Source organism: Bactrocera latifrons, unplaced genomic scaffold (genome assembly GCF_001853355.1).
Source record: "Bactrocera latifrons isolate USDA-ARS-PBARC rearing strain unplaced genomic scaffold, ASM185335v1 scaffold_43, whole genome shotgun sequence".
NCBI classification, from domain to species: Eukaryota; Metazoa; Arthropoda; class Insecta; order Diptera; family Tephritidae; genus Bactrocera; species Bactrocera latifrons.
Window position 1 is genome coordinate 533319 of NW_017537079.1, and position 24088 is coordinate 557406.

The 24088-nt window shown below is 36.4% G+C and overlaps 1 protein-coding gene across 2 annotated transcripts in view; it reads right to left on the reverse strand.

Moving 5' to 3' along the window:
- Positions 1 to 58: 58 nt before the first annotated feature.
- LOC108972840 (myosin-VIIa) overlaps positions 59 to 24088 on the reverse strand; it is a 62446-nt gene continuing 38416 nt past the window's right edge. For both annotated transcript variants that reach the window (XM_018939678.1, XM_018939679.1), the window contains exons 3-13: positions 19014 to 19127; positions 9681 to 9941; positions 9262 to 9611; positions 8998 to 9198; positions 5408 to 7493; positions 5041 to 5349; positions 3526 to 4976; positions 2116 to 3465; positions 1899 to 2045; positions 582 to 702; positions 59 to 510 (exon numbers count right to left, since the gene is read on the reverse strand). In XM_018939678.1, coding sequence (XP_018795223.1) covers positions 304 to 510; positions 582 to 702; positions 1899 to 2045; positions 2116 to 3465; positions 3526 to 4976; positions 5041 to 5349; positions 5408 to 7493; positions 8998 to 9198; positions 9262 to 9611; positions 9681 to 9941; positions 19014 to 19031 — 6501 coding nt within the window. In that variant the 5' untranslated portion in view covers positions 19032 to 19127 and the 3' untranslated portion in view covers positions 59 to 303. The remainder of the gene's footprint in view (positions 511 to 581; positions 703 to 1898; positions 2046 to 2115; positions 3466 to 3525; positions 4977 to 5040; positions 5350 to 5407; positions 7494 to 8997; positions 9199 to 9261; positions 9612 to 9680; positions 9942 to 19013; positions 19128 to 24088) is intronic.

Here is a 24088-nt window from a genome sequence, read left to right on the forward strand (position 1 = left end):
AATTAAACAAAAAAACCAAAAATTAAAAATCATAAGTCTGATTTTTTATCAGCCAAAATTATAAATATAAACTTTGAATAGCAGTTATTTCAAAACAAACAATATATGTGTAGTAAGCTGCGCATGCGCATATCAACTTAAACGTAAATACTAACAAATTGCTATTTCAGCTAAACTTCTTTTCGACATTTACTACAGTAGCCATTTTGTTCTAAGAAATTTATATATTTAACTTTTTTATTTTTCCATAATTTTTCGCCATTTTTCTCTAATTGCTAGTTAATAACTTAATATTGCTTATAATTAATTTGCTCGTATAGTGCGATTCTTGTTCATATTCGTTAACATAAGTGATATATATGAAGTCAATAAATCATCCATTTTGTAGCCCAACGATGTCTCACATAGCAACTTGGAACCACGCACCAAATTGCCGATGGTCATATGGAAGTAGGTGTTGCCGGAGGACCAATTGGAAATGCGCGTAAATGGATGCGTGATTAAAATGTCCTAGACGAGTTGAAAAATTAAAATAAAATATAAAAAATATATATATTTCTAGAAAAAAATATTTATGTTACCTTGGTGACTGGATGTATAAGACTGACGCCATGCTTGTTGATTGCAATAAGCAGCATTTCCGGGTAATTCGGCTCAGTTGTTTGTTTGACCTCGAAGAAGGCGGAGCCGAATGTAGGCCATCTACAGAAATAGTGAAAATAATAAGAAAAATTAGTATTCAAAAAATAAAAATAAAACAATTTTTAAGTTATAAATTTTTTATACCACATGATCACGTCACATAAATAAATCACATCACATTTAAAAAGATCTATCAATAATGTGCAACCATTTGCTTTATTTGCTTGTATAGTACAATATTTAGTACTAAATATTATATATTCTACATCACGTGACATCACATCACATCATATCACGTGCATTTTATTATTTTTCGCATCCTATTATTTATATCTATGAAGCTCTTCTAACTTAAAATATTTTTCTGTCACCGTGTGATCAAATCCACATCACATCATAGTAAAAGAAATTGAAACAAAAAGTTACATCGTAAATTTTGTATGTCACATCACATCAACGAAATCATGTGCATGTGGATTTGTTTTTTTTTTTAGTTTAATTTAGTCCTAATGATATGTAATTTGAGTCCTTCCATAAAAATGCGTCATCGTATCACATATATGCATTATCCTTTCCGTCTCACTCGTATTTTTTATATCTATGAAGCTCTTGCAATAAAAAAAATATCAAATGAGCAGTTCGTAATCATAGCTTTTTCTATTAGAGCACACTTATAGAAAAATTAAAAAAAGTATTACATCATTATATCATCAATTTTTATCTCACAAGATCACATCATTTAAGTAACTCATATTAAAAGACCTATTACAGTGTATAAATTTTTTTTTGGTTTATGTTTCTGTATTTCAGATATTCTACCACATATGACATCACATCATATGCAGACTACTTTTTCAATTGTAATATTGTATACACGAAAATTTTACAATTAAAAATATTTTTTGGTATCGTGTGACGTCACATCACATCATAACATAAGTTGGTAATAATATTAGATTTATAATATACAAAAAATTTAATTTTTTGTACTTAAAAAAAATCAAATCACAACATCACGTTATATCGATGCAAGGCACACACTGTAATTGAATACGGTTTTACAAAGGCTAAAATCTATACTAATACTACTGTCAACTAACGAATACCTATGATGTCAATGATGTGATATGAACATCATCCCCACGATATCACATCATTCATTTATATCATATCCCTACAGTTGTATTTTACTCTCACATATCACTATGATGTGATCATACACATAAGTCATGTGATCTCTTTTCAGCAATACACACCTGTAAACGATCTTTAAAAATGCCACTTTGGCATCCTCCGAGCTCATGCCACCATCCTGATTGTATGAGGCTACAATGGCGCGCTTCCATTCGCTAGTACTTTGCATCTTCATAATATCGGAGGGTATCAGTTCGCGCAGCATTTGTCTGTGGAAAAACAAAACAAAATGAATACAAACTCACACTCTACTACGCGCAGCACAAGAGGAAAACTCACGGTATGGCCTGCAACTCCTGTTTGTTCTCGCCGTAGCGTACGCGATACACTAGCGCCGCCAGTTTGGCCGCCTCCTCGCGCGAGCACTTATGATAGCCGCGCAACAATTTCGGCAACTCCTGATGATAGTGGAATATCAGATCGGCATTGCGATCCTTACCCGGCACCGTATTCGTCCACAACTTCTTCATGAAGAACACTTGATAGGTGAATTGCGGATTTGAGCCATCGCGTATGGGACGCGCCTTCTTAATCCAATCAGTCAGATGACGTACAAAGTCAAAGAAGAAATCACCCTCCGGCACGGAGATCACTTTATCGGCGATCTTGACGAACAGCGAGAAACCTTCACTGGTGCGCAATGACAGACGCTGCGAGATGTTGTGGCAGAAATCTTTTGCGCGTGTCGATGAGTCCACCTCGAATGCTTCGTCCGTGTCATCGGGGAAGTAGACTTTATGGAAAATTTGTGTAGTTTTGTGCTGTATCGCCTCGACTTCCACCTGATGTGGCGGATACTTGCGCTGGCCATTACGTATTGTCTTCTGCAGACGATGCATCGAGTCCTGTGAAATGGGATGTCGGCGCGTACGTAAGAACATCATTAACTCTTTGAGCAAACCTTGCGAGCAGGCGAAGAGTCCGCTGGCAAGCCACATCAATTCCCAGCCACGTTCCTCTGAGACGCGATTACGATTGTCCGTTAACTGTTTCATGATTTGACAATAGATTTCATCACGCAAAATTTCATGTTTGAGCGGTCCATCGAAAATATGATCGGTTATTTCATTGCCCATACGTGGACGCTTCGATGGCAAATCGCCCATATATTTCAGTATGGCAGCGAATGCAAAGCAGGCCTCCTCGGCGAGCTCCTCTTTACTCTGCAACTTGCGCAGCAGCGGCGCCTTAATGGGATCACGTGAGTAGCGCCAGATTTCATCGGCGCGCTTCGAGCTGAGCGTCAACGTCTTGGACATCGTGCGCTTCGGCGGCAAACGAAAGTGATCCAGCGCATACTCCATTAAAGTGTGCGGACGATCACGCGGCTCAGGCGCGCCATTCGAAACCATACTTAGGCGGCGACCATGATGTGCCTCTTCGACGTTGAACAACGCCAAGATGTCTTGAGGTGGCTTTGTGAGCGTTGGTAGTACATAAACAGTCTCCGCAGGGAAATCGCCACGTTCTTGTGTGCGTTCGCAACGTCCAATACACCAGCCGTTGTTTAGTACCGACTCGCCGCAAGACTCGTCCTCGAGTATGATGAGATCGCCTTTGAGGAAGGAGAGGAAGCTCGAACCGTCTGAAGGCGCGCGATAATCCTGTATGGCGATTACATAGCGCGAGCTGTAGTGATATAAATTAAATTAATAGCGTGTTATTATTGACTTACAAGCCTGCACTTACCGCTTCTTCAGCCCATCCAGGAAGTACACCACCAAATCTCTTATGTCCTCCGCGTTCGGGCTCTGGAAGGTGAACTCCTCGCCGCGCACGGTGGACAAACTGAATGTTTGCGTGAACACTTTATTTGTCTTTTGACTGGATACTGCGGTGATTTCAGGGAAGCTCAACTCCAACAACACCTGCTCCTGATCATCCACTACGTACACACCCGTCCAATTCACTGCTATTATGACATCGTTTTTCGGCAAATTTGGACCTGAGTTGCGGTAAGCTTCATAGAAGCGCGAGAAGAGTAGTGGCCACTTTAGCTTCGCATAACTAACAATGTCCTCTTTGATCTTTAACGCCGCCACCTTATCGCGCACGTAGTAAGATTTTTTATAAGCTTGCAGCACCAACGCAGCCCAGCGCTCAATCGCCTTCTCTACGCCGGTCAAACAGAAATCCGGTATAAAGTTGGGCAGCAGCGTGAATAGACGCTCCATGGACATATCCGTTCCATACTCGATGAAGTACTGTTGCGCCGCAATCATTGCCAAATCATCCTCCTTGTCACAGCGATACTCGCCGAACTTGACGCCACGCACCACTTGTTGATAAATGAGGTTCGTTGCGACTTGATCGTGTGTGGGATCATGCCAGGGCGCAAAGATCTCCTTGCGGAAGAAGAGACGCCATGGCGCATTACGCTCTTGTGCGCCCTGTTCTTTCGCATATTGTTCGCACTGCGATATGGCGTCCATGACATGATCGCCGCCGCTACCCAACGATGAGACTTTATCGAAGAGCGCAATGTAGAGCGAGAAGCCAAATTGATCTTTGAGCGTGATCTTATCAGAAAGCTGATTGCATAGTTCACGCGCTGTGGTAGCAGAGTCAGCTAACAGCGTTTTCGTATTACCATCCATGAAAGTAATGGGTAGCATGATGGGCTTCTTCGACTTTGTGGCCTGCAACTCCAACCAAGAAGGTGGTTGATTGCGCGTGCCGTTATTGAATGTGCGCTTCAGCCGCTCTTCACAATATGGTGCATAACCGGGCGGACCTTCACGTATGAAGGCGCGCAAGTAGTTGACGAACTTCTCTGATGGCGCGAAGCAGCCGACACAGAGCGAGAGCAGTATCCAGCCGCGCGCATGCGAGGATTTGAGTGGATTATTGGTTAGTTGTTTGCATATTTGACAGTAGATTTCATCGCGCAGCTCGGCGCGCAATATGCCATGGCCGATAATGAAATGCAATTTCTCCAAATTCGAGGTGGGACGCGATTGCAACCAAGATTGGTAGCTGTCCGCGGTGTACTCCTCGTCTTGCAAGCGACGGCGTACATCTTCGCCGAGTTTATTTTTACGCTTCAGCGTCAGCGACACGAGTTTGTGGCGTATTGAGCGCGGCTTCTGTTTGAGGAACGCATCCGGGTCGAGACCCATGAGCTGTGCTTCCTGGAATTCCTGCGCGCGAGCAAGAGATTTGGAAATAAATTAAAAAATTCGAAAATAACAACGGTATACTCACTTTGCTCCTAATGAAGTTACGCCCCAACGTGGCGGTAACCTTCGACATAACGGAAGTGGTGTCCATGCGGTCCATTGTATGATATTTTGGTTCGGGCATGTCGCCTGTGAAACGCAATATGGTTATCCATAGCGCTTGTGCCGCCAGCTGATCGCCTTGTGTATGCAGCGGCAGTAAAGGATGCTTCAGCGCCTTCTTCGAATACTGGTGTGTGACGTTGCCTTGAAAGTAGGTAGCAGCGAATTTCTGGAACTTAAATTCCGAAAGATCTTCCTCATCCTCTGAGACATGCATCGGCCCAATTATATCCTGTAGTGTTGACATTTTTGTTAAAGAGTAATATTATTTTATTGAAAAGTTAACGCACCTCATGGTTCATGGAGTTGTTGTGCGGTAGATCGTTGAATACCGAAGTTTCGCGGCCACCATGTGGTGTGGGCGCCTCACTGCTGGAGTCGGGCAAAAAGTCAAACATCGCCTCCACCAACTTGCTATCGTCCACCGGTTCGTCTTGCTTGCGCGCCGCATCATTAATGATGTTCTTCTTCACCTCCACGCGTCGGCGCTCCTCAATCTCCTTCTCCATTTCGCGTCGCTCCAACTCATGCAAACGATCGCGATAGTGCTGCTCGGCAATTTCACGCGCATGCTTATTACCCTTGTGCATCAGCTCCTGTTCTTCCAATTTGCGCAAGTGCAGCACCTCGGCAAATTGTTTATACTCCTCGCGCAGCTTCTGATATTTACGCATAGCAATCATGCGCCGCACATGCGATTGTATCTTAATGATGGCCCACATTTTGTGCCCATACTCGCGTCGCACCAAATAGCCACGCGCATGTGCTTGCAGTCCCACAATGTGACCGCGCAGATGCCGAAAACGATGTGAGAGCACGCGTGAACGTATGAGCGCCTGCAAACGCATATAGCCCACACGCATTTGACGGTAGCGTTGACGCTGCGCGTAACCCTTCCAGAAGCGCTGTACCGTGATGACAGCTTCGCGCATGCGCAAATAACGTCGCCGATAGACCCAACCGCGTATGGTGCGTTGTAGTATTAGTATCTTGCGTGTAAGCACGCGATCGCGCTCCTGTTCTAGGAAAAGATCATGTGCATCTTTTAAAAACACCTTTGTGTTGCCTAGCTGGTAGTCCGATTTGCCCAGCACAGTAGCGCATATGCGCGCGGTGGCCGCGCGACACTCTGTGCGATGCGCTGGCGGCACACCGGGTATTAGAAAGCGATAACGCTCAACGAAATCACGAAAGCCATGGCGTATGGGGTAGCCAGCGCGACGTATGCGTATCGTCTCCATCATGCCGGAGTAACGCAGCTGTCGACAACATAAACCGCGATCGAAAAGCATGGGCTTTTTCAGTTCATTCGGTTTGATGCAACGTATGAAGAACGGCTGACACGTGCTCAGCGTTTTCATGAGCGCGTCCAAACTCTTGCGGAACTGTGTCGAGAGTGTTGGTGTGCGTTTGCGCGTCTCAGCGCCCATTTCAATGTCCTGATTAAAGATTTGACGCAAAAACTTATTCGAACTCTGGCTGACCAAATGCAACAAATCGGGACTGAATGTATCGCGATTCTTATCGAGAAAACCGCTAGTATCATAGAATACAACACCGGCGAAATGATTTAAACCAAAACTGGTATTAATATCCGATTTCGGCTTCAAGTAATTCTTGTGTGCGCCATGCGTTTTGTGCAGCTTCGCCAACATCGTGTGATCCGTACCCTTTGGGAAGCGCGCCTCCTCATCGATCAATGCCATTATATTCAACTGCTTGATGGCAATCAAATCGAGCGCATCCTGATTGTCCACAAACTCAATGTGCTGCCAATTGATCGCCTCATGATTGTACTCCTCCTGTTCGAGTTTGAAAATATGCTGTACGAAAAATTGTTGCAAGTTCTCATTCGCATAGTTGATGCAAAATTGTTCGAAACTATTTTGATCGAAATTTTCGAAACCAAAAATATCCAATACGCCAATAGCATTACGCGATGTGCCACGTGGCTTGAAGATCGCCGAATTAATCTTGCGCACAATATGCACAAACATCCGTCCATAGATGCCCTTCACGAAGGCGTCACGCACATCTACGGATTGCTCACGTGACAGCGTTGACACCACCGTCTCGCCGTGTGCGAAGAGTGTGCGCCGCGTTAATGCATCGATTAGTGGCTGCATTGGCAGGCCGAGTAAGGCCGCAACGCGTTCCACATTAATGTGTTCGGGTATCTCGGTGGCGTCCAGATTATCAACAACAGTCGCTTTATACCTGATATTGCCACAGTGTAGCAGCGCTGCGAGTAATTTTATAATTTCCCAAATTTCCTGATCGGAGAAGAGCAACACCTTCATGGCGGAGCGTATATCTGAGAATTCGGCAGCATCGTCGCGCCCTTCGCAGGTAATACAATCGCCGCCGGTGAGATATCTGTGTGTAGAAAATAGTAATTATTAAAGTTGAAGTTGTGTTATGAAAATATTTGAGGTTAGGTTATGTTATTTATGGCTCGAGAGCTGAAATTTTTAGTCTCAAAGTGTCCTTGTCTAACTATATACCCAGTTTATAACTAGAGCACTTAACAGCTATCAACCAGTATTCGTTCGAGAATATTATTGAAATCTCGGGCTGAGTAAATTCTACAACTTCGAGTCATCCTATTCGTATTATGAAGAGAAAGCAATATTATCATATTCTTTGTCTAGGCATATTCGTCAGTAAACCACTTTTTATTATATCGCAGGTTTTATGTCTTCCGACACAATTTGTCGGAGGTCATCGCTGATTTATTTAGCAAAGAAGATAACGCTTTTAATTTGGGTATATAGGACATCCGATCCATATATTTACAACTGAATTAAAAGTGTTAACAAATGCTTCTAGAAATTGACTACAAAAACTCGAGTTTATTGGTTATTTTTTCTTAAACTCTGAGTTTAAGAAATAATTTTTTTCTTATGTTTAAGTTTAAGAAATTTTGTTTTTTCTTAAACACGTTTTAGACACTTCTTTTTTGGGTTTATAGAGAAAAACGGTGGCTTAGTTGGAGTTTAACATTTAACATTTCTTACCTTAACTTGATGTTTAGCATTCAACATTTTCTACATAAACACGCATTAAGCAGTATTTTTGCTTGAGTTTATACTCAACTTTGGTGTTTAACATTATTTTTTATAATCTCTGAGTTTAATATATACATTTTTTTCTTTAAACACGTACTAAACACTACTTTTTGAACGAGTTTATTCTCCATTTTGGTGTTTACCATTATTTTCTTTCATAAACTCGGAGTTTAACATATGACTTTTTTTCAATTTGGTCAGTTTTCAGTTTAAAATATACATTTTTACCGTACACGCGTATTAAACACTACTTTTTGGACAAGTTTGATTTCTATTTCGGTGTTATAATCATTTTTTTCAGAAAACTCGGATTTTATTTTATAAATTTTTATTATTTTTTTTCTAATTTTTCAACGAATTTATTCTCCATTTTGATGTTTACCATTCTTTTTTTTTCATAAACTCGGTGTTTAATATATAACTATACTTCATTTTGGTGTTTACCAATATTTTTCTTATAAACTGCGAGTACTAAACACGAATTAAACACTACTTTTTGGATGAGTTTACTCTATATTTTGGTGTTATCATGATATCTCGGAGTTTCACTTATACATTTTTCTTCCGACTACTACTGTTTTGAACGAGTTTATTCACCATTTTGGTATTTTTTTCATAAAATCGGAGTTTAGCATATTTATTTTATCCTTAAGCAAGTTTTAAGCACTGCATTGTGGGTTTGTAGAGATATAACGAGAGTTATAGCAAAAACTGGGAGTTTAACATATCTATTTTTGCTCTAAACACATATCGCACACCAAATTCTGTGTTCATAGAGATATATACAAAGTAGAACTACGTTTGTCACTCACTTATAATCGGCAGCATTGCCCAGATCCAAACGCCGTTTCTCCTCCGCCGATAGACCCGCTAATATACAGTAGAACACATGATAATTACGTTCGCTATGATTTTGCGAAACTATTCGAGATTTCTCCAAGAGATATTGCTCGATTTTGGCGCCTTCGATGACACCACTCGAGCTAAAGTGTATGTCGATATATTTGCCAAAGCTGCAACGAAAACCAATTTATATTTAATTTTTTGCAAAAACAGTATTTTCAGCGCCGACTCACCGTGATGAATTGTCATTGCGCACGGTTTTCGCATTGCCGAATGCTTCGAGTATCGGATTCGCTTCGAGTATTTGCTGTTCGATCCACGAGTGTTTGCCACTAATTGCCGCCAAGTATTGTAATATCAATTTTGTGCTTTCCGTCTTGCCAGCGCCCGATTCGCCCGATATGACTATGCACTGATCCTGACGATAACGTTTCATATGCGCATACGCATTATCACCGATGGCGAATATATGCGGTGGCAATTCACCGATTTTACGCTCCTTATACAATTTGATTTGATCGGCAGTGTAGATGGGTAGTATTTGATAGGGATTAACAGCGACCAAAATGGAGCCAGTGTAAGTCTGTGTGCGAATTGAAATTAATAGTTAATTAAATATGTTTATTTTTAGATTATGTGTGCGCGTACTTACATATATCAAATTCTCTTTGTAGCGTATGAGTAGATTTCTGAGAATGCCCGCCTCGTGCAGATCACCCAACGATATCATATCCTCCACACCCTGCACCGAGGAGGCATGCATCGCTTTGATGCGCCGTTCGGGCGATAGCCAAATTTCATTGCCATCATCGTCGCGTACTTGTATACGTCTACCTTCGGCGGATATGACACGAGCGCCAATGGCTACATCGAATTCCCTACCCGATGCGGGTTCTATCCAGATGTAGTCACCCTAAGAAAGAAAAGAGGAAATTTAAATTAATGCTGGAGTAATACAATTTGATCTTACGAAATTATTATGTATGAAGGTTACATTGAGCGATTTAAATTATATTTGAAACTTCCACTATCCAGCCGATAAATAAAGAATGAATACCAGGATAAAACTCTACACGAATAATGAATTTTAGGTATGCCATCTTATGACCAAAAATTGTCTAAATTGAACCAAATTTTTATCGTAAATATCAGGCAATGTGTGAGATATATAATTGAAATTCAGAGATAATTATTTCCAGATAGTAGTAGTAAGTATGCGTGTCACAAATGGGTTAATTAGGATCAATACTTTCCTTAGTTCCCATACACCTAACATAAAGTTTTTCCAGCCTCTGGGTCAGCATTTGAGTTATTATCAATATGAAATTGAGCGAGGGTATAACTAACAAGCTTTATGTACCTGAAGGTACTTCCCTGGCTTAAATTTTTGTAAGTTGCAAGAGTAAGAAATGTTCGTATATAATATATATATTGCTTCATTGGATCGAAAATGACCAATAGAGACGGAATATTTTGCACGGAACTAGACGTCAAGCTTTCGGAATACTACAGAATCTTCCAGACGGAAGTCTATGCGGTTGGGAAAGCGATCGTCATAGTTAACAATATAAGAAGGATAAATATATTATATAGGTCGATCACCAGGCAGTAATTAAGATACAATCTCACATCCCATTACGTCAAATAATAGAAGCTGGGATCCACTGGGTTCCGGGTCACAAAGGAATTTCGAAGAACTAAACATCTGATGAGATTGGTGAAAATTGCACCCGCCTTGCAAACGAACAACCAGTAGAAATATGGGAGCCAATAAAAATGATATACAGTATGTATGTGCAATGACATTTCCAAATGGGCTGACAGGCGGATCAGGGCGAGATGAAATGGTTTAAGTATAATAAGATAATGTGCATGCTTTTTACTCAGGCGGTCTCGAATGGACTGCCGGATGGCTCTTGGTCTATTGTCAGGTCGCAACCTACTCGCATCCTATGCGAGCCGGATGGTCATAGATAATGACGATACATGCTGGAAATGCAGAGTAAGATGCTGGAACACTCCTATACTTACGCCCAGCGCCATATAGAACTCGCCTGAGTATCTAAAAGCTTCGGAGTTTGAGAGAATAGACAAAGTATTAAACTCAGATACCAAGCTTTTAGAGTTCGCAAAAAACGTTGACATTCTGTATGACCAAAAGCCCAACCAGGCCAGGGCTTCCATTGCCGATGTGACTCTTTTTTTTGGGGATATCAATGAAATTTTATGTATATGTATTCGATGCTTGCAAAATTCCAGACGTAGAACCAAATTTTCGATGGTTTTCAAGCTTTAATCGGCTGATAATGCTACAATTTCTCGTTCGATATTCATACCTAGATCATCAATTGTCCCTAGCTTTTTGGCATAGAGCATAGGCTTGACGTAGCCCCACAGAGAGTAGTCAAATGGCACTATCGGGGCGACCAATTGACTGGATCATTTCATGAGATTTGGTTTTCAATAAATGGATTGTGACATTCGCTGCGTGGCTTGTGGCACTATCCTGTTGGAACCACATATGGTCCATATCCTTAACATCCAATTCGGGTTAAAAATATTCGGTTATAATTGAGACGTGCCGGTCTTAATCAACACGGAAGTATATCGGCCTTATGACGCCGGCCCGTAAACCCCACCAAACCTTAATTTTTTCGGAATGCAATGGTGATTTATGGAGTACTTGAGGATTGCTGCCTGACCAACAACGCATATTTTGCTTATTGATGAAGCCATTCAGCCAGAAATGAGCCTTATAGATGGAAATGATTTTTCGATGAAAATCCGGATCATTTTTAAGATGTTGCTCAGCCGAATTCACGAACATACGACGATGCTGCTGATCAAGTGGCTTCAATTCTTCCATCAATTTAAAGAGAAATGTTAAAGAGCGGAAAAAATACGGCGTCGTTTGTTGTCCCTATCGGTCTACTTTTGTAGCGTAGTAAATTGCAGGTTCCTTTTATACTTTCTTGATTTTAATCTCATTGAATACTCTTTAAATAAAAACAACTCTTAGGTTTTGGGTTGAAGAGAGCTTTTGAAGGTTTGACGGTCTTTTTCTTTTATTTTCAATATTAGCCTTTTAAGGGTTTTGGTTTTGGACGCAGTCTTTTTTCTTTCAGAGACTTTTGTTTTTATGATATATTATATGTATTTCTATTATATGAATTACATTACATAACTACGAATTTGAAATTAAAATAAAAAAACTAAGGAAGATTAAATATATTATATATATTTTATTTTTTAGATTAGCTTGTCACATTTTCATAAAATTCTTCTATTTTTATTATTATTATTATTTTCCAGCTAACTACTGAACGTTAGGTTTTAATCTATTTATAACGTAATTGTTTTCAGAATTTACAGTTTCACGCCACCGCGCTTAAGCACTCATCGGCTAGTGTGCGCGTGTGTGTGCGCCGGAATGCGTACACCATGTGCCCAGAGGTGGTACATTAACCCTGCCATTAATTTAACAAACCAAAGCAGCGACTAAGCAGTCAACCAAGCGGCCCGGTAACCATGCAAACATTGTGGTATAGTTGTTGTGTCTGTTGTTGTTAAACTACAGCTGTTGGCGTTGGGTGCTTGCCACTGCGTGTTGTTGTAATGCCTATTGGCTATTGCGTCGCTCTTATTCTTGTTGGTGTTGATGTTGTTAATGTTGATGTGGTTCTTAATGCTACCACTTTTACAACCAAGCAACGTAGCCGCTAGTTATAAGTCAACTGACAATAAACAACAACAACTTAAGCTTAGGCTCTCATTAATGTCATTGAGGAGACATTGAATGGTGTTATACACGTACAGTGAGAGTTACGTACATATATACTTTTCACATTGAGCATACTGAGTAGCCATGGTCTTGAATGTTAAAAAAATATTTATTTTAATAATAACTTATTTATTATTTAAATGTTAGAATTTTTTTTTTTCAAATAATAAGTTTTTAATCTATTTTTAGTATTAAAAAATAGTTCGAATTTTAATGTTATTTTTATTTTAAATTTCAGATTTAAAAATATATATTAAAATTTTAGATTAAAAATATATATTTACATCTTAGATTTAAAAATATATTTTTCAATTTTTTCTGGTTGAATATCTTCAATAATTTTAGTATTAAAAATTATTTTATTTTTCTTTTTTTAAATGTAAAAAGTTTTTTTCCAAATATTTTTTTTACATTTAAATATTTTCAAAAGTTTAAATATTTTTGGTATTAAAAATAATTTTAATTTCAATGCATTTTTATTTGATTTTTTGGTGTATAAAAAATAAAAACTTTTGATTATAAATAATTCAGTTCCTCTTATGGATTAAATATTATAAATGATTTAATTAAAAAGATTATGTACCAAATTTTCAAAAATTAATAAAAAATAACTTTATTTTTTATGAAGCAAATTTTTTTTATATATTTTTAATTTCTTTCCATAAAACTTGTCAATAATTTTTTTTTTCAAAATTTTAAGTAGTGAATAACTTTTATATATCCGAACTAAAAAAAAAAAGATACATATAGGTACACACATGCATATGTAAAATCCGATGTAATATTAATTTCTAATTTTTTTTTTAATATGTGGCAGCACTTCTTTATTTGAAATTGAAAATATTTTTAATTTATTTTCTTTCAATATAAATTTTATCCTTTATATAAAAGTTATATAAGGAAATTTTTAATTTTGAAAAAAAAAATATCGATATGGCAACCCTCAGAACTTTATTTTAAATCGCTAAACGTAAACAAATAATTTTACTTCATATAAAGCATACCAATTTTTTTTTCAGAAAAATAATTAGCACGTGTGGCAACACTTCAAACATTTTTATTGAAAATGTTAAGTATAAGTGAATAATATAACTAAAATTTAATCTAAAATTCAATAAAAATATTTATTAAATTCGATTAAAAAAACTATCAACATATGGCAACTCTTAAAAATATATTACGAAACGATAAAAAAAAATTTTTTAAAAAAAAGGTAATGATTCGCAGCCCTTCAAATATTTTTGCTTTTCAGAAAAATTATTTACATTATGTGGTAATGAAAATATTTTAAGCTTTTGAAGTAAAAAAAAAATAACAATATGTCAACCCTTCAAAATTGACTTTCAAAATACTAAAAATATATAAATAATCATAATGATATTTAATATTTATATAAAAAATTCTGAAATTATTTTTAAATAAAAAAAAAATTACTATATACTTAGCAACCCTCAGATAGCCAATGGTTCTCATCTAAAGAATACGCTTAGAAGAATGTTATATGGAAGAACATCGAATCATTATAAAGAATGCCAGTTTACCTCTCAAAAGGTTAATTAAAAGTCTAAACCTTGGATTGTATGCGTAAGAGGGGCCTAGCGGGGATCTGATATATTTTTCGAAGAGTTCCATTCGACACTATACGGCAAGGCAACATTTTATAACTAACCTAATTGATTAACGCAATGAAATCGGCATTCATTCCAAAGATTCGATCTATCAACAAACCTAATTCCTTCCGAAGTAAAGAAGTCTGCAGTTAGAATTATGAAGTGTCTTCGCCAAATGCATGGCTGGGCATTGCTAGGCGATTAAAAGATTGAATATTGCATCGAGAATTTGGAGAGTTCGAGCTAATAGATCTCACCCTTTTCAAGAAATATGAATCAGAATATGTAATATGTGTAGAATCTGAAGGAAGGGTAATCTGGTAAAAACTAGACTCTTATACTAAATGGTGAACACAGGTGCATAAAGTTCCGCTGAAGAATTCTGATGCAATACCAACGAAAGCGCGCCAGCGCTACATTCTCTATTTAGATTTTATTTTTTCTACAATTTTTAATTGTTTTGTTTTTGTCATAAATTTCCTAACACCACGACTGTAGGTTGTTCCAGCGACTTCTAAGTACTTCCTATTTGATTTTATTTTGCTACCATTTCACAAACACGTACCACTACGCGCCGCGCAGCTGTTCCTACAGCTTAAGCGCCCGACACGCACGCATTGTTATTGTAGCGCTTGTTGCTATTGTTGTTGACGCGCAAGAGGAACTCACTTAAGCGTGACGTAGAGCATCCGCTCGCTCCCATTTTTCATGGCGCACTTTGAATTTCATGACTTTTCCACGATATTCAACGACTGCAAGCGGCAGCGCGGCCGAACGCATGACAGCAACGCGCAATGCGTAAATTTCAAAGCGCGGCGCAACGCGGCACTGAAATTAAACAACAAAAAAAAAAAAACAAAAACACTGATGTATTCCCAAGCAAGCCGTTTAGCAGAAGTACACGTTTTGAATCACGATTTGTGTTTTGTTTTTGCTGTTTGTTGGTAACGCGGCACTTGAAGTTCTGCGCGCTGTGTACTTGACAGGGCTGAGAGCGCAGTGCGAACGTTTAACACCCGTGACGTGGAGTTGTGCACTTTTTTCTTACTCATTTGATTTATATTCGTTATTGCTTCTTATTTTTCCGCATTTCTTCGGTTCATTACGCGCATGTTTTTGTTGTATATTGTTGTTGTTGTTCAGCTCAAAATGTCGCAAATCATCATTTGCAACTTTCCAGATGCTCCAGATAGCGCTGTCGTTAGCATATACCATGTGCGAAGGCTAATGCTTACCCTACACATATATGTATATAGGTATGCGTATCAATCTTTTTTGTTGTAGTTCTTACTAATACTACCCATTTCATGACAAGATACTGTTGGTAAATGTCATTACGCTTGCTGTCTCCATTTTATTGGTGTTGTTTTTAGTACATTGATTGCCATCAAATGTTCGCTTTGTAGTTGTTGTTTTTATTGTTGTTTTATTAGCCATAGTTGGCATTGCTGCTGGGTGCTATACATATGCGCAAAGTATTATATATAGTATGGTATGATGTAATAACCGTGACCTGAATCTTATGTCAGGTGTAACGTTCCATGTTTGCGGTCGAAATGGTTTGGTACACCGCGTTGTACTTGTTGTTGTTGTCAATCACAAAGTTTGTAATTTTATGAACATGACTTCAATGTGGCTTTCCAGCCAGCTATTACGTGGATTAGATATGTACAATTGTATGCCGAATGCATAATTATTGGCATATGTGGTCTGCGCATGCGTAGTTGAATTTGCATATTTCCTAACATTGAATAATATAACAATCGCAGTTGAAATTAGCGCGAAATTTTGTGATTTTTATGGAGTTTTTGATTTGAAATGTACCTGATTAGAACCTAATAACAAACTACACTGTCGTAAATAGTTATTTAACATACGTCACGTGGTTATTCAAATTGATTTTTCATTATTTCTATGATACGCAATTTTRCTCAGTTTTCAACGCGTTTTTGCGTTTGAACATTTTTGAGTTTGAACAAATACTTTTATATCCACGAACATACATAACGGCACTTACTAAGTCCGATATTGTTATATACTAGATATATTTTCCCTTCTTTCAGAATATATATCAGAATGTATACCTGGAAGTGGGCAAATACTAAATATAATATATATATCTAAAAGTGAGTAGAAGTAGGCAGAATATATGGTACATGGTATATACATATATATAGTCTCGTAAAATTTTAATTCGAATATATAACTAGACACAGAAACAAAAATGTTCATTTATGACAATAATTTATTTTCTTATTACCAAAGTATACATTTTACAGTATTATCAGAGAGTGAATCTTGCCTATAGTGTGGCCAACATTCTGTAGAACTTTCATATTAGTTTCACCAATAGGGCCCAATTATATACTAAACCTTTCATGTTACATAATTTTCATATAAATTCAACAGTGATGACCAAACTTCCTTCAGCTGTATATACTAAACCTTTCCTTTTACACATCTTCCATAATAATTCAACAGTGATGACCAAACTTCCTCTGAAGCTTTCTGCTTACAAAGCTTTTCAGTTCGAGCAGTATAGCAGCCAATAATATACTAAACTTTTCATGTTACATATCTTTAATATCAATTCAACAGTGGTGGCCAAACTTTTCTTAGAGCTTTCAGCTTACAAAGCTTTCATATTAGTCTAGCAGTAGTGGCCAATTATATACTACAGCTTTCATAATAAAAACAGTGATGAACAATCTTGCTCTGAGCTTTCATATCGGTTCTAGGGTAGTCATACTCGATAGCTTTCATAAGCGAAGCCAGGTTTAGGAGGTTTCATATATTTTTACCACACAACAACTTCAAAAGCACAAAAGCTTTTAAACACAGAATTTGTCACAGTTCATATAAAATATTTCCCAAAATATATTCTTATTATTCTAGCAAAAAAAATTCACTTTCTGCCATACCAATGATTAATGTCTTATTAGGGGTCTAAGGCTTTCGACCATTGTAAACGAACTTTCTTGTTAGTTTTGTAGTAATTTCGATATTAAGCTAATAAAAGGGACCAAGTTTTTTTCGTATTTTAAATCGTCGAACTATGTTAATGTCGTCGTATATCTCATACAGCTTATCGTTCTATCGACTGCCATATTCGTCAGTGCCGATACGCAAAGGACCATAAATCTTCCGCAAAACCTTTCTCTCGAAAACTCGTAACGCAGACTCAATGGATTTTGCCATCGTCCACACCTCTGCACCATATAGCAGGCTGGGGATGATAAGTGCCCTGTAGAATTTTGTCTTAGTTCGTCAATAGATGCATGATAGAGCCATGTGTAGAAGTTAGCCCAAATCAGTTGTCTGAGCGCCATTCTCTTGGGAGTGCTCAAAAACAATTCCTTCACATATGGGTCAAGCAGATCACGACTTCCGGTCTTAGACTAAGAAAGCTCTGGGTGGCCAGAAACTATTCGTTTGAGAGCAAGGTTATGTAGTATAGCTAGTACTGTTTTATACTTATGGACTTTATCCGTAAAGTCATTTCGTAACATTTTGACCAAAAAAAAAAGTGGAACCGTCTTTCGAATATTTAAGAAACCTATTTAATTAAATAGGAAACTTGTCTGTCGCGGAACTTCTTTTATAAATTGACCCCAATAGTAGTATTTTTTTAGTTTATTCATAATTATATTACAATTTTGAAAAATAGAGAAAATCAGCTTTATGTATTCCCTGTTTTTGAGAATCTTACGTACTCATTTTATTTCCGTTATTCCTTCCTCTATTTATAATCACACCATTTTCGGCAGTTAGGTAACATTTTCGCTCAGTTTTTATTGTACGTTTATTCTTACACTCAAGTGTATGCATTTCTATAAGTACTAGTGCTCCACTTAAGTCTGATTTTGTACTTGAAGTATATTTTATTGTTATAATAAAATATAAACTGCATAAAAAATGTGCAGCAGACTCATTAAAAGCCAGTTAATTTGCCAGCACAAAAGTGCGCATGGCGTATAAATAGATGATAAAAATGGAATAATAACCATAGAGAAGAGAATCATAAAAATAATATGCTATAAATGTAGACAATTATTAAGTATGTGCGGAGAATTAATGCAAAAAAGATGCCAAGTCACGATAAGATACGCTGCGCTTTAGTTGCAAGCGGTGGAAGAGCACTACAATTAGAAGCCGTTGCATCATTATTTACCAACACAAAGATGTTTTCATATATTTTTGCAATTATAGGGCAGCCTCGCGTAGTGGCAACAACTTAAAAATGCATTACTTGTGGCATAACAATGGAACATTGCCGCCAACGGCATATGAGAAACAATTGCTGAGACGTTTGTAGAACGTGCTGAAGAAATAACTATTCTTCTGCATTTGCATTTCAAATCGTTGGCATTAGTCTGAGAAGATCGTATAACTAAATATATGCTAATAGAGGTAAAATTATTGCTATGAAAATTATACTAATGAGACTGTAAGGAAAAATACTTGGCAGATAACACTGCGTATGAGTAACATTTTAAATGTGGGTGTTTGGTGTTTAGTTTGGATAAAGTTAATGTTCATGCCATGTACTTGTACATATATTATTATAACTTTTGTTTTAAACTTGTGTACTTACTCGTGTTACAATCACCATTTTTGAACTTCATTGACCAATTTTGGCGTAAAAATATTCGAAATTTCTCAAACGAATTGAGTAAATGTTGTATTTAGTTTTAAATGCGACTAGTTGCTGGAAAGAAAGAGAAGAAAATTTATAAAAAATAGTAAAGTATTTTAAGACAATTAATTATAATATTAATTATCGTTCAATTAGTTATCTTAATACTAAATATTCATATAAATTTTAAATTAATTTAATTAATTGGTATAATAAAGAGTTAGATTTTATGCTTAATCTTTAGTCTAAAAAACATACACGTATTTTTTAAGGTTGCCAGATGTATTTCAGAACAATATTTGAAATCATTAACAGGTCTTAGAATATTGCAGAGGCAATTATTTTTGCTTTAAAATAAGCATAATATTTAGTGTAGTTGCCACCTGACTATAAATCAAGACAATATTGGAAAAATAATAAATTGTTATATAATTAAAAAAATAAAATAAATAATTGAGATTTAACTAATATATTTTTAACTACAACAATATAACATTAATAATATATTTTTAAGGGTGCCAGATGTATTAAAAATTAAGAAATTAAAAATGTTGCCAGGTTTTCCGAATATGGCAAATAATATTTAGTGTAGTTGTCAATTGATTATAAATCAATATATTATTGGAAAAATCATTCATAATTTTTACATAATTACATAATTTTTTTATAAAATAATTGAGAAAATAAAAAATAGCATAATTTTAACAATAATATATTTTTAAGGTTGCCAGTTGTATTTTATTAAAAAAATTAAAAGTACTTTAAACCTTTGACAGGTTTTTAGAATATTGCAAAAACACTTATTTTCACATTAACACAAAAATAATATTTAGTGTAGATGCCACCTGACTTTGCACTCTAAAATATTAATTCTCGCTGTATATCGTATATAAATGCTTTCATGGCTTAAGATCAATCCCACTACAATTTGAAAAGCGCTGCCACACTTATTAAATTGTCAATTAGTTTCAGATATGAAGAAAATTAAAAAAATGTCTGTATACTTAAATATTATTATAAGTAATATTATTACTATTAGACTTTTGGAAATGCCAAATGATTTTAAAAATTTAAAGCTTAAATCGAAGATGACGAAAGTTAATAATATATATATTTTTAGCGAGTAATTTCAAATTAAAATTTTAGTTGCTCCAAAAAAACTGTTATATCATAAGAATTATATAATTAGGCGCTTTAATCAGGTAGCTTCAGTGTGACACAGTGTGTGAAGTGCTGGACAATGTATTGAAACTACTTAAGCATATATTGCCATACTAAATTGATTTCAACAAACTTCTGGGTTCACTAAACATGTGCCTCTGCTTCCAAAAACAATGTCTGAAAGAAATATTTTAAAAACCTAAAAGTGAGAACCCATAATTTAATATTTCATTTAGCTTATCAATTTAATATAAGGAAAAAACTAAAGTAGGTGGCAACCGTTTTCAAAATATTGTCAACTGCAAGCCTACTCTTGATACCCACCCATCATTCGTTTATCTTAAAAATACTAATCTCATCCTACTTTATTATTTGATATAGAAGGTTTCATCTTTTCGAAAATTTTAAATAGTTGGTAACCCTGCACTAAAAATATATTCATTTGATTTTTAAGCCTCTTTAAGCAACTTCGATTAGATAAATACCGATGTTTAAAATAAAAAGAAGTTTTTGAACTCAAATTGTCAAACAGGTGGCAACTTTATTTTTTTTAAAACGATTAATTATTTAAAAGCAGTTTTATTTTATTGGATATTAAAATAGTTGACAACTTTGCACTAAAAATATATTCAACTTATTTTGAAGCCGTTTTAAGCGACATCGAAACAGGTGGCAACCTTATTTTTTAAATTGTTATTAAACAATTAAAAATTAAACGAAATAATCAAAACAGTTTACTTTGTCTATATCTTATATACTACCAACGTGACGCAGTTTTGTTACGTAACATAATTGCGTTGCAGTTGCAATTAAAATCTGTGTTTTCTCTTGACAAATTTTGAATTTTTTCTAAAAAAAAAAATTGATTACCCAATTTCGAACTCTTTTAAATTTTTTGCGCCACACACCCTGTTTCACTCACTTCACGTTGAGTGCCTGTAATTTGAGTAGAATCGAAGTGCAAACCGGCCTACAAGTTTGCTAATTAATTGTTTTCGTTATTGCTCTTCATATTTTATTATTATCGTTGTTGTTATTATATGCAACAGCTACAATGTATGCACATATATACATATGTGTATATGTATGTGGCTATGTTAACACATTCCACGCTGTCGTAGTTATTATGGTTGCATTTGCTTTGGTCGCTGTTGCTTTGCTTTTGTTGTTGCATTGGAAAATGCAACGCTCTGTGCTTTTAGCTTTACCTTCGTCGTCGTCGTCATCAGCGTTGTCGGCAACAACGACGCTGCCTTGATTTTGAGGTGAAGTTGAATGAAATTTACGGTAAATTAACTATGCGCCGCGCTGCGTTGGCAAATGCAGAGCAGCATAAAGGAAATAGCGACAGTAACAACAACAACAAATAAGGTATTTAAGATATGTTGCAGTGGCAGCGTTGCCACAGTGTTCAGGTTTGATTTTCTCGCTGCAAGCTGGCTCGATAAGCGCATATTGCATGCAACGCGTTCACTCGGATGCAGACGCCACAATTGCAGCCATAATAAATAGGCGGCAATATGTGCGCCAACGTGTGTGTGTGCATGTGTGGCGGCAAAAATATAAGAAATTATTATGTGACACGCAAACACGTTTACAATATATACTCTTGTATCTTTCTTTGCTTTACTTGTTCTGCCGCACTTGCCACATGCGGTGGGAAATGGCGTTTTATTTGCAATTCCAGTGCGTATTATTATATATACATATGTAATATGCGTTGTATATGTACAATATGTATTATATATACGTAGATATGAACATTTTTATACCCTAAACAGAATATATGAAGTTACATACGACGTCCGTAATAGCTTAAACGAAGTTTCGGAGATCCTAGAAAGCACACAATAGGTTGCCAAAAAAGTCTTGCGGTATTTTTTATTTATTATTATTTTTTTTTTTTTTTATAACGGTTTGATGACTCATGCCCAGCTCTTGACAGATGCTACGGCTGCTACTATGCCGGTCTCTTTCGACCAATTCAGCGATTTATCGCAAATGAGCTTTCCAAAAAGGTATAGCATGACCCGATGCGACGGATAAAACTAGAACTATGCGCTCTCAGCGCCGCCAACTAGCAAAAAAACCGCAAGACTTTTTTGACAACATAATGTATGTAGGTATACAAATGTTTGAGATATCGATTTTAAATTTTGTACACGCCCTTCTCTTTCAAAGTAGCTGCTTATTTGTCGAAACCATCGGACCACTTCATCACATAGCTGCTATACAAACTGACTGATTAAAGTCAAGTTTTTATATGAAAAACTTCTTTATTTGTGGAGATATCTTCATGAAATTTTGTATATATTATTATCTATGCCGATGCCATAATCGCTATAGATATTGTGCAGATTGGATAACTATAACATATAGCTGCCCTACAAGCTCATCAAGTCATGTTTTTGTATGAAAAACTTTTTTATTTGACACAGATTACTACAATTCTCGAAAACATTATTCAGATCGGGCAACTTTAACATATTTGTAGCTGCTATACAAACTGAACACTCAAAATCAAGTTCTTGTATATAAAAGTGTTTTATTTTACGATATATCTTTACGAAATTGGCATAGATTATTCAGATCGGACAACTGTAACATATAGCTGCGGAACAAACTGAAAAATTAAAATCATGTTCTTGTATGAAAAACTATTTCATTCATCGAGGGTATCATACCATTTATTTCGTTATCTAAATATATATATACGTTTGGCTCTGTTTAGGTGCCACACTACATTATATGGCACTTTTAATTAGACGCATGCGCGTAGTTAAGGCATTTAGCCGACCAACCGCAATGCCGAATTGCTGACATACTGACAAGCCTAAAGTAACATTACAACATAAGTCATGCAATATTGTAAAATATAAAGCGACGGCGTAAACGTGTGAAAAATAAGCAACCAGAAGTAAAATTAAAAAAAAAAAAAAAAAAAAAAAAAAAAAAAAAAAAAAAAAAAAAAAAAAAAAAAAAAAAAAAAAATCGTAAATGAAATAGTTTTCCGGTAAATGTGTATTGCTTATGCATTTTCGACATGTTTTCACGTAATAAATATGTATGAGTGTGCGTAATACAATTTCCTTACTTGAAAGTGTATTATTATTATTTACCATACAACTTTGGTTGATGTGTTAACTAACTATTTCATCTCCTTTTGGAATGTATGCTGATTATATCGTGCTAATGAAATGGTCCAACTAGTCTTCGGCGTCTTAAAACACTATTTTTGGAATGATATATGTATATGTATATGTCCTAATAGGGTTATTTTTGCATATTTAAAAGCAAAAGCAATGAGTAACATGATTTTATATGTAGCACCAATATACATATATACAAGCGCTGGACATAAAGTCGTATGCAAGATCAATGAAAGCAGTGCCTAGGCTAATAAGTGATTTTCCAAAGATATCCAGAGATGCTGCTGAAGCCTATTGGCATCCAGAGGGATGAAATCGCCTGAATTTACTAGCTATAAGAGCAGGCTACAAGGCTGACAAACTAAGAGGGAAACAAGAACAAAAAACCTCATGAGGGATGCATAGACTGATACCTGGCATTCATTTATGGATAGACAGACGAAAGCTGTCAGCGAAGCGTCAGTCGCCAGTCAGTCCGTACAATAGATATAAATGTCTCATTTTCTCCCAAAGTCCGGTGGTTCCGTGGGTGAGACATGAGTTGGGAGTAGTTTATGCTTAGCGGATTTAAGTTCCGCGCTCCGGCTTTCGGTGCTTCCACGTACTATAGAGAAGGATTGTCCTTGCATTCAGCCATACGTTTTCTTTGGACGTTGTCTGTTATAGTCTCATACGGGTTATTTATTGCTAAACACTTGATTGAAATTTAAAAATAAAATAAAA